This window comes from Lotus japonicus, chromosome 3 (assembly GCF_012489685.1).
Source record: "Lotus japonicus ecotype B-129 chromosome 3, LjGifu_v1.2".
NCBI lineage: Eukaryota > Viridiplantae > Streptophyta > Magnoliopsida > Fabales > Fabaceae > Lotus > Lotus japonicus.
This window is the reverse complement of record NC_080043.1, coordinates 21,950,086-21,961,980: the sequence shown is the minus strand read 5'-3', so window position 1 is coordinate 21,961,980 and position 11,895 is coordinate 21,950,086. Positions and strand designations below refer to the sequence as shown.

The window sequence follows — 11,895 nt, the reverse complement described above, 5'->3', positions numbered from 1 at the left end:
CACTCTTGAAGACCTCCACCATATTAAAAAAAATCAGAGGTGCAAAAAATCTTCTTATAACCGAGTTCCCAGCATGTTTCAATCCCAAATCCAGTGCGAAAAACACATTATCGTGACCATAGCTAATTGCCACCCCTAAAAACCAGTGCCCTCCTCCATTGCGCAGTACTGCGCCACATCTCATCCTTCTCTCCAAAGGATTCCAACTTCCATCCACCGTTGACGCAACAATAGAAGCTTGTGCGTCATGCGTCGGAGGTTTGGCGAAATGTGCGCTAATGGCCAACGCCGCCAACTCTAAACATCAAGCATAATCTGTCAAAGCACGTAAATCACATCCCAAGGTCTCTCCTCAAAGATATGGTTGTTTCTCCACTTTCAAGACCACCATATTTTCGCCGCCTCCTCAAGCAAAAACTAAAAATATAGCATTGTTTCTTTTTTCTTGGCCATCCATCTTAATCTCCAAGCAAGAAAATAAGCTACACTGAAAACACATTAGATTCTGCTCACATCTTATGGAAGCTCTGCATCTCCCTCTGCTTAACATGTCCCTTCAAACCTTTGATATCTATTTTTAAAAATTGTTTCTATTTTATAAAAAATGTAAAAAAAAAACGTGTGATGTGACAGGAAATGCCGAGAGATAGGAAGAAAAAATGTATGGAAATGAGATGGAAGAGAAGTGAGATGTGTATAAATCATTACTCCTTAATTACACTTTGGTGTCCAATTCTCCAATAAACCTGACCATCACTACACATTACAATTCTTGAACATGAATAATAATGAGATATTAGAAATCATCTTTCTCAAGTAATTTTGAAGAATGACTTCATAATAAAAATTAATTTGGTTCACTTGAAATCAATAATTTAACATGCAACCAAATGAGTTTTCCATTTTTTTTTCCCCAAAACATGTTTTGAGAATAAATTTATCAAATATTTCCAAAATTGCTTTCAAAATCATTTTTACCAAACAAGTTTTTCTTTTCTTTTTTTAATCTGAAAAATAGTTCTTAAAAATCATTTTCAAAAACAGTTTTAAAAACAATAAAAAAAACACAATCAAACAGGCCATAATTGCTCCCTCACCCAAACTTGTCTCAATCATTATTGACACAACACCTTAATCCCCTCACCACATAACAATATCTATATTCACAAATCACAATTAATCTAACATTTCACCTGCAAGTCATTGTCCAAAGGCCTCAATAAAAACCCATCACTCCATCCCTCCAAATCACCAATCAAACAGTTCTCTTTGGAACAACAATCCCAACCTTTATAGAAGTACACCAATTAACCCAAAAATGATGATGCCAAAGCAATCACTCATATCTTCCATTTCATTAACAATTTTACTTACCCTCCTATGCTGTTGTTCCATTCTTCCCACCACTACCATAGCAGCACTATCCCCAGTTTCTGCACCAGCTCAACCACCACCATCCTCCGCTACCCCACCAGCCACAGCCCCTGCAACACCATTAGTCCCTACACTCCCCCAACCACCAAGTGACACTTCCTCCTCCGCCACTGACATTGTAGGAATCCTAAGAAAAGCAAACAATTTCAACATCTTCATCCGCCTCATGAAAGCCACCCAGTTGAACAACCAACTCAACTCCCAGCTCTTAACCATCAAGTCAGGCGGCTTAACCATCCTCGCCCCGGAAGACAGCGCCTTCTCCGAACTCAAACCGGGCTTCCTCAACACCCTCTCCAATGGCCAGAAGCTTGAGCTCCTTCAGTTCCATGTTCTTCCAGACATTGTCTCCAGCTCAAATTTTGACACCCTCACCAACCCTGTGAGAACATTGGCAGGAAACAAACCCGGGAAGGTGGAGCTGAACGTGATTAGCTATGGTGGCAGTGTGAACATTTCCACGGGACAGGTTAACACCACAATCAATGGCATTATATATACTGATAAGCATCTTGCTATTTATAATGTTGGTAAGGTGCTTCTTCCTTCGGAATTCTTCCCTAAGAAGACGATTGCGGCTGTACCAGCTTTGGCGCCGGCCCCGGAAGACGCTGCAAAGGCGCCTAAGGCTGATAAGGAGAAGCCGTCGTCGTCCGAAGATTCTGAGCAATCATCTCAGGTTGTTCCTGCTGAGACCTCTGGCAGTGTGAGAATCACAATGTGTGGAACGTTGGTGTACCTTGTTCTTGGTGTTGTGTTTGTGGCAGTTCACAGCATGAACTATTAAAGGGTCTAAAATCTAAATACACCAATGAAGTACTAGTAGCTACTATGATGATATATTTATTTGAGTGAGAGTGTTATGATTGGGTATGGAAAGTGAAAAAGGAGGGAGTGCTTGTCATGTACCACACTCCAGAGATCTTTGTATCTATCTATGAATTTATGTAAAATGTGCTCCACAAAAGCACAAAAACTACCATGTGGAGTTTCACTTTAAAATCAATTCTGAAATTAAAACATAATCCCAAACATCTTTACTTTAGTGTAGAACTGTGCTTAACTAGTGTAACATGGTTTTTGTGTTTCCAAAACCAAACCCCATCTTATAGTCTTGTAGACACTTCAATTGGCTGTCTATACCAAAATTAATATGAGAAAGAAAGCAAGAGAAGAGTAAAAAGTAAAAACATATAGTATATAATATATATGACCCAAAAGAAATATAATTTATTGGAATTTCTAGATAGCATAATCCATTAAACAACTAACTAACAACCATCCCAGCAAAATGACCAAAACAGTTCAATATCTAGGCATCATGTATGTAGCAAAATAAAGGTAGCAGGCAGAAAAAATTACAAAGCATAAAAGCTCCAGCAACACAATACTGTTGAATCTGACAGTATCTAATTTTGATTTTTCTTCCATAACTCTTTAAACTTCTTCAGCATGTTGCCACTTTTCTTTCTCTGGAAATCATCGTCTATTTCTTCACAACAAGTTGAGTACCTATTCATATGAGGGTTGCATCTGCTGTCTAAAGACATAGATCTCTCAGCGAGTCTCCCATTGTTCCCTGCTGAAATTGTAGCAGCAGCCGCTTCTGCAGCCTTCCTCCATTGATCAGATTGCACCCTCAGCCTTCTCACTTCTGCGTCTGTTTCAGACATAGCTGCTTGTACCACTTCAAGCTTCTCAGCCAAACGCTCAGCATTCTGCTTGCTCCCCTCTGCCTCAGCTGTCACAAGCTCAAGTTTCATCACAGCCTCATTGATTTCCATCTTCAGCATTTCATTATCTTGAGATATACTTTGTAGTTCTCTCTCCTTCTTAATCAGATCACTATTCAGCTCTGCCACACACTCATTCAACCTACTATGTTTTGCAATGCTCTTTTCAAACTTCAAATTCAGCTTCTCATTCTCCTCCACAATACCCTGCAACTCGGTTTCCTTATCCATCAGGTTTGCCTTCAACTCTTCATTTTCAGCTTCATTTCTCTTCAGCTCAGCCTCTAGCTCAGACACTTTCTGACTTGATTCTGATTTTATCCGCTCGATCGACTCATGAGCATTCTTCATCTTCACTATGTTCTGAATCTGTTCTTCCAGCAATTTAGTCTGAGCAGACTCTACGCCACACCTCAATCGTCCAACCTCATACCTCAGAAATGAAACTTCTGGTTCAATGTCATTTGGATCCTCTATATTTTTCAATCTTTCATCTTCCTGCTCCAAGTTAGCATTATCTGCAAAATTTCTAGAATTGTTGCAATTGTTACTGATAAGGCCTGAGTCAAATTTGGTTACAAGTGTCTCGAGCAAATTCAACCGTGCTCTAGACTGCTCTAACTCCAAAGCAGCAGAGTTGTAGCCATGAACAGCTTTTGCAGCATCAGCTCTTAGGGACTCTACAGTTCTTTTTGCAGCTTCAAGTCTCCTCAAAGTTTCATTGACCAGTTTTGGGTCCTCAGTGATTTGGGAACTCATGTTCTTCACAAGAGAAAGAGATTCTGCCAAGTTATGCTTCAAGTTTAGTAGTTCCACCTCTGATGATTCCGCAATTTGGGTATGTGCGTTCTCGCAATTAGCAATCAATTCAAGCTGAACCTTAAGCTGCTGAATTTCACTTATGGCAGAGATCAGCAAAGTAGAGTTATCTGAGAGCTTCAGAAGTTGCTGTTGAGAATCTTCAAGTTTCACTGATAGGGATAGCATTTGTTCCTTGGACTCCTTAGCATCTTGCTGAGCTTGCTTCTTGGACAACTCAGAAAAATTGAGCTGGTCCTTCACCTTCTTCAAATCCCCTTTCAGTTGAGAAATCTGAGATTCCAATTCAGATATTCTGCTAGGGCGTTTCCTCTAAAGCAACAGAAAATATTTAATGGTTTAGAATTCTTGACAAATTTTAAGTGTTGCATAATTATTATGAGGTACTCTAGAAAATAATGCACCAAATTCTTGTTAACAATGCAACCAACCCAAGCACAACAGAACACTATAAATCAGCTAGAGGCTGAGAAGCAGAACAATCAAAGCTTTCACACATCTTGCATATGCAATGCCATCACACATATATGGAATAGAACCAATATTGATGAGTTATATGAGAGGTTAGAGTAGCTTATTCAACTTACCCTATTGATTCCACATACCTAAATGTTCAAGAACCGAATCCTTTAAAAATGCCCCCTTTAATATCTATCTTACAGCTAACATGTATTTGCACACAAATTAAGCACGATCACTCCTTTACTCACTGACTTATAGGGGTGAATCTGAATTGTTTCCTAAAAAAAAAACAATCATAGCTTTTGAACTCAACAAGAAACCTTGAAGTTTTGATAGGGAAAGAGCTTGTAGCATCCAACTCAACAATGCTATCAATTTATCTTATTCAACTAAGAGAGTACACAATCCTGAAGCTATGTGTATGAATGAACAAAAAAACAAATATGAAGTGTCTAACCCAGGATATTCAATCCTATGACTTACTTTAGGAGGGTACAATTACCTCCTCAAAACACCACTTTTCAAATGAAAAGGGAAAAACATAATCCCAACTGGCTCTATGATTCTTATAATGAAGGTTACATGACATGCAGCATAATAGTATCATATTCATAAACCATTACCTCTGGGACAAGACTTCTTGGTGATTTTCGCTCAATGACTTTGGGGCTTCTATCGTTTGATGTCTTCTTAGCTTGACTCAATGAAAGTGCAGAGTTAATATCTAATGCAGGAGGCTTGAGCAGAGGTGCAACGCGAGGGCAGACTCTATGGGGCACGCCATAGGAGCTAGTTCTGAAATTAGAGAATCCAAGTGTTGCGAATCATGTAAATAAAATAAATTATTTTGGCAAATGAATATATGCTTCTAAAATATTTATGTAATATATATATATATATATATATATTCATAATAAATTTATTAATATATGTAATACAAATATAATATTATAATACATATTCAATATAATATATAGTTTAGTCAACTAAACAAAAGGAGAAAATATTAATATATCTATATAGAACATATTTATTGAATATATTTATATAGAATATACTAATATATTTTATACAAATATATAATATTATTTATGTAAATATAATTAATAGTATATAATTATAATAAATTTAATAGTATATATATAATAATATAATGGCTTAATAGCACTTTTGGTCCCCACGAATGTAAAATGTGCAAACAAGGTCCCTAAACTTTAAAAATAGCATACTGCATCCCCGACGTTATCCTCCGTTAACAGTTTTGGTCCCTAAGCATTTTTCCGTTAAAAAACTAACGGTTTCTAAGGGCAAATACGTAATTAAACCAAATAAAACTAATTACAAAATATAAAACAAATAAAACCCCAGAAACTTCATCATCTCAATCTTCTTCTTCTATCATTTTCTCCTTCACTTAACCCCAAAACCCAGAAAATAAAAAATAAAAAAATCTAAAATTCAAAATCATCTTCATCGTTTTTGTCTCGTAATTCTTTTTTCTTCTCAATCTCTACCATCTTCTTCATCTCCTAATGATCTTTCTTCTTCTAATACCCAAAAAAAAACAGAACTTGCGCCCCATACCATCTTCTTCCTCAATCTTCTTCCTCTCTTTTACAACCTCAAAAACCAACAAACATTAACTCAATCTCATCAGAACCAAACAACCCATCCCAGGGACCAAATCTAACAAAGTCCAAACCCAAATCCCCAACCTTCAATCAAACCGATCCTGAAATCCATACTTTCTCCTCTCAAAAAAGATTAAAACTTTACTGAATAATCTTGGTCTCAAACCGTCATGATGAATTTGGAGGTTGAATGCAAGGTGTGCATCGAAGGATCGATGTGAGGAGAATAATGGGTTTGATGGTGGGAAAGGAAGAAACTTTGGGGGTTTTATTCTGAGATAAATGTTGTGGAGATATGTTCTTTTTGCCCTGATTTGAAGTGTTTTGGGTCAGATCTGTTCTTTTTGCTCAAACCGTGAAACCCAGATCTAAGTTTTGGTTCTCTTCATTTTCTGGATTCCATGTTTGTTTCTAATTGGGATTTCTTTCTGGTTTTGTTGATTTGAAACTAACTAATTTCATTTACATTACATCAATTGGATCTCCTCTGTTGATTTTGGGAAGTGAAAAAGATTAGATTGAAAGAAGGTGAAGAAAATATTAAAGAAGATGAAGAAGGGGATGAATTTTTCTGGAAAATCCAGAAACCGTTAGTTTTTGGACAGAAAAATGCCCGGGGACCAAAACTGTTAACAGAGGATAATGTCGGGGATGCAGTATGCTATTTTTGAAGTTTAGGGATCTCGTTTGCACATTTCACATTCGTGGGGGACCAAAAGTGCTATTAAGCCTAATATAATACATAGTCAACGCTATATATAGTATATTCAACTTTATTTTTTATATTCAACTATTTTGCAGTCAAACATATTATAATAAAAATATGTAATAAATATATTTCTACCTTCTATTCAACTTTTTCATGGTCAAAGATAATATAATAAATTTAGTAATATTTTTTGGAAATAAATAAATTTAAATTTATTAATATAATAAAAATATAATAATATACATATCCAAGTCAAACATATAATTCTTTCAAAAAAAAGTCAAACATACAATAACTATACACTAACAATATGAATAAGTTTTACAAAAATAATAATTCAATTTGGTTTCACAATTCTTTACAGCATTCTTAAATTAAAATTAAAAACATTTATGGTAAAATATAATTTTAAATTTATTTCAATAAGTTTATCAAATAAACGATAAACTTATATTAATGTGATATAAGCTTAAGGCTCGTTTGGTGGTCAGGACAGGATAGGATATGACAGGATAATAATCATATCCTGTTGTTATTTGTTGTTTGTTGCGCTGTCTCATATCCTATCATGTTCATCATGTGTAAAAGTTATCCTGAGGGGGGGCTATCATAAAATTTATCCTAACAAGATAGAATACCAGTTATATATTTTCTTCAGTATCATTATCATGTGCACCTCAAACACATGATAAGGTAAGAGTCTATCATGCTCTTATCATATCCTGTTGGCTGTTGCTATCATGTTCACATATCATATCATATCATATCATATCATATCATGTTCTGACCACCAAAAGTCCCTAGATCACGTAAACACTTTTGTGGTTTTTTTTATTACTGCTACAAAGTGGAAAATAGTGAGAAAAAAATTAACTTTTTATTTTGTGTCGGTTAATCATCTTTAACAAAGTAGTATTTTTTTTTGTTAGTAGTGTTTGATATAGTAGATAGTGTTAAGAATATAATTTTTCATGTGTCATCTAGTAAGAACTAAGAACTAACATTTATCTATAAAGACTTTCAAAAAAAACATTTGCCTATAAAAGAAATTCATGATATGGAATCAGAATCACTATGATCAAGCGGTTCAGAATTTGATTCATGCCGCTCTCAGTCCTTCTAATAAAAAGTGAAAAATTCAGCACAAATTGTTATATTTGTGCATTGCCCATGCTTCAAGCCTAACTTGGCTCTTAAGTGAAGGGGCTATTAGAAATATAATATAAAATAATTCAGAGTTATTTACTCAATAACTTAAGCTTTTGGAATAATTGATTAATAACATTGTATCAAAGCTTTAAGATGAATTCAACACATAATAGGTGAGCTTCGTGCAATGGTCACACTTCGGCTGCTTGTATATTTTTGATCGAAAATGCTTGTTATTATGGGGATGAAATAAACGATTTTTTTTAATCATCGGAGAAATAAATACATAAAATAACATGTTGGATTATTTATTCTAATTGTATTTTATGTGAATTATCATTAATCAACTAATTAGAATATATTTTGTTTATGTCCCCAAGGGTTAGCTCAAGTAGTAAGAGCTAGGGGACATAAGGGTTGGGGAGGGGAAGGTCCAGGGTTTGAATCCTGGAAGAGAAATTTGAGGGAATTTTCTAACTTACTAACCACTAACATTTGCTTATAAAAAAAAGAATATATTTTGTTTCTGTCATTAATATCAATTATACGAATAATCATTAATTTATTTCTAATACATGTATTATGATGGTTGATATATTGGACTTTTGTTATTAATTGAGTTATGATGAGTCGGTAGTTTTGTTTTTTGGTAGATGACGCAAAGAAAAAACAAAACTAAGGCCTAAGATGATAAACACCAAGCCTATCCGCTAGCAGCAGCACCTCCAAACCAGCATGGGGGGTTGGATAAGAAACAACTTGCACTGAAGGTAAATCCGCGCCAACCTTAGCAAGGAAATCCGCCGGAGCGTTCCCCTCCCTAAGGATATGATGAAGCTCCACACGCCACGGCCTAGAGAGCAAGTGATGGAGCGGACCAAAGAAGCATACGCATGGAACCTCTCAACTGGCCCCTTCACAACATCAACGACGAGAGAAGAATCGGAGTGAAACACAACCTGTCTATGCCCAAGGTCCCAGCAAATCCGCAGGCCCTGGTAAATGGCCATCAACTCAGCTTGCAAGCTCTCAGACCGACCAATGGAGCCTGCAAAACCAAGAAGAAACCCTCCACACTCATTCCGGAGCACACCACCAAAGCCTGCGAGACCTGGATTTCCCTTCGAACTTCCATCCACTGACAACGAGATCCAACCCAAAGGAGGAAGCTGCCACCGCACCCACCTAGAATTGCGCTGAGGCGCCACCCGCTGAGACATACCACCCTGAACACGAAGCAAAGGAGTAGCCGCAGCCATAACCAAATGCACCGAACGGGGGGCCCTCTGGAAAACCGCACCACAACGAGCACACCAAATACACCACGTCTGAATAGCAAACTTCTCCCAAAAATCCTGAGGCACAACAACCAGCCAGGTGCGAAATGAAGAACTCGTTCAGAAGTTCGCGAAAGAGGACCCGGAAGACGACCAAACCTGGCGAGCCACCTCACAATCGCGCAAACAATGAAGCAAAGTCTCAGGCGCGCCATTGCAGCAACGGTAAAGGATTGGAACAGGGATACCACGGTGCGCTAACGTGACAGCAGTAGGAACAGAGTTGTGGCAGCACTGCCAAACAAACAGCCTGACCTTCTCAGGCACTTGCAACTTCCAAATCCAGGTCCAAGACTCTCTAGAAAAGTACCCCAAAGCATCCCTTCTCAACCACTGGTAACCATCGTTAACAGAATACACGCTATTCAAGCTACTCTGCCAAGTGCCTAACGAGAGGACATTAATCTCATCTCATAGTACTTTCAAAAAAAAATCTCATCTAATAGTATAATGAAATTGATTTTTCATGACAATTTATTGAGCATGTCACAAACGCATTCACCAAAATACCAAATGCATAGAACAGATTCAACTCTCACGTTCACGCTTCCATAGAAAAATAGAGAAGACAACAAATATCCACGCACCAGGTGCACAATTCTTTTACTCTATTAAAATTATAATTATAACATGCTATAGTTTGTATATACATGAGTAATTGAGTATGACCTCTTACACCATCTCTAATGGGTTGTTTAATCCAATTGGAGCATTTAAGCAATGTTGCTTATTTTAGAGCATCATTGGAACAACATAACATGATAGTTCTTGTTGCTTAAATTAGAAAATGTTGCTTATTATCTTTCTACTTGTTTTTTATTAAAAATTATATTTTCTCTTTCATTCACCATTTTAAATAGTGTCATGACCTTAAATAATATAAATATATGTGATATAGTGAGACCCAACTAAAAATAAAATAAACAACCATGATCGAAGCGAATTCTGCATGAGTTGCTTAAATTCTATGTGTTCCACTAAAATAGTGTTTAAAATCAGCATAATAGTTATAAGTTAATTATTCCTAAATTTCAGGGATGAAACTTTGTATTATGTCCATTGACAACTAATAGAAAGACATGTGTACATTCGTGCAATTCATAGAGAAAAGGGTTCACTAAAGTCAATGTCATTTTGAACTAGGAAAGTCAAAAAGCAATGTTAAAAAGAAAAGAAAAGAGCAAATTTGAAGCTTTACCTTGTCTTGGGGGTCTGCATGGTTTAACTGCCTTGTATCCTGGAAAGTAAAATGGCTGGGTTAATAATTATGACCTTACTACTTGAATGCTCCCTGACCCACAACTACTGTAACAATATCATTAACTGGGACAAGAGAATCCAATGTAATGTACAAATGTTCAATGAAGGTACGTAGGGGAAATAAATGGGTTCATGCTGAATGGATGCACTACTAATCATCTTCTATGAGTCCATAAATGCTCAAGATTTGTTTGCAGTAGTTTTCACTTTTCATTTAAAAAAAAAATCCTCCATATTCATTCAAGAGGGAGATCGAAGAACACAAGAACAGAGGAAGTATGAGTCGCCCAATTCACCATCTCAAACAATGAAGATACCAATTTACACATGTACGTACTAGTCAAATTCCATACATGTGTAGTTGTCTCTTTTATAATCAGTAATCACAAATGAAAACATTTTTTTTTTCTTTTCATTTTCACACAAATGTAAACATCTAAATGTGTGGTTGAATATCAATTCAGTACAATGTAAGCAGATTTTCATTCCAGTTGATAAGGAGAGTTTCTAAAGCATATATAACAACAAAAACAAGAAACAATTGCCCAGAACTAACATAGAAACAAAACATGTAAATTATGGAATGGACCTTATATGTTAACACATGAAAGCTGCTGCTCCTGAACTTTAAGATTGAGAACCGCATTAATTTACCAGTTTTCTTTCGGCGTAAATTTTCAATACAAATAAATTATACTGGAATTTAAAGTGAAATAAAGCTGTCCAACAAGGAAACGCAGAAAGAGCTCCAAAAGAAACACCACACAACAAGTAAAATAACTAGTGATTGAGTAGCAACATAATACTAGTGCAAAGAACATGGACATGAGTCTTATCAACTTAATCTTACCCGGCCTTTACTGAATGGCATGCGCTTTGAGCTAGTTCAAGGTGGAGCAATAAACACAATTCAAATGTCTGATATTTCTTGATCGAGTTATGAAATTTGTTCTGTTTTCTTTGATGTGGTGCTTGGTTCTTGTCCTCTCTATCTTGAGCCTGTGTGTACCTGTCTTTTTATTTCTTATATATGGACCGTACAAGTGCAGAAATGCGAATCCCCCCTAAGAACATCTTCAATAGTTGGTATATTACCTTAATATTATTTTTGTGGGTCTGGAATGTCACATAAGATATAAAGTACTCCAAAAGGAACTAATGCACATTTTACTCAAATAACGTCTTATTTTACTTTTTTTTAATAGACAAATAATATTTATAAATTAGTCATCCTCAAGGTTCGAACCCTGGATCCTTCACCTTTTACCCTCCCAAACCCTTATGTTTCCTAACTCTTATCATTTTAGCTAACCTTCAGGAATATCTTATTTTACTTTTGATTATGCCCCAATATATCTCAT

At 36.1% G+C, this 11,895-nt stretch overlaps 2 protein-coding genes across 2 annotated transcripts; one reads left to right on the top strand and one right to left on the bottom strand.

The window, feature by feature from the left end:
• Positions 1-1,249: 1,249 nt before the first annotated feature.
• On the top strand, positions 1,250-2,459 carry LOC130748571 (fasciclin-like arabinogalactan protein 11). The gene has a single exon (XM_057601794.1). The coding sequence runs from the start codon at positions 1,319-1,321 to the stop codon at positions 2,219-2,221; it is 903 nt and encodes a 300-aa protein (XP_057457777.1). The 5' UTR covers positions 1,250-1,318; the 3' UTR covers positions 2,222-2,459.
• A 185-nt stretch (positions 2,460-2,644) lies between these two features.
• LOC130748570 (interactor of constitutive active ROPs 3-like) lies at positions 2,645-11,592 on the bottom strand. Its single transcript, XM_057601793.1, has 4 exons — positions 11,385-11,592; positions 10,473-10,511; positions 5,072-5,243; positions 2,645-4,298 (listed from the first exon to the last, which is right to left on the bottom strand). Exons 2-4 carry the CDS (start codon positions 10,490-10,492, stop codon positions 2,844-2,846), a joined length of 1,647 nt encoding a protein of 548 aa, XP_057457776.1. The 5' UTR covers positions 10,493-10,511; positions 11,385-11,592; the 3' UTR covers positions 2,645-2,843.
• Between the last annotated feature and the right edge of the window lie 303 nt (positions 11,593-11,895).

Excerpts from the sequence above, each read along its gene's own strand:
- LOC130748571 (XM_057601794.1), top strand. The coding sequence starts at position 1,319 with ATGATGATGCCAAAGCAATCACTCATATCTTCCATTTCATTAACAATT.
- LOC130748570 (XM_057601793.1), bottom strand. The coding sequence starts at position 10,492 with ATGCAGACCCCCAAGACAAG. Across the intron at positions 5,244-10,472 it reads ATGCAGACCCCCAAGACAAG|AACTAGCTCCTATGGCGTGC; the intron begins GTAAAGCTTCAA and ends CTCTAATTTCAG. Across the intron at positions 4,299-5,071 it reads CAAGAAGTCTTGTCCCAGAG|AGGAAACGCCCTAGCAGAAT; the intron begins GTAATGGTTTAT and ends CTGTTGCTTTAG.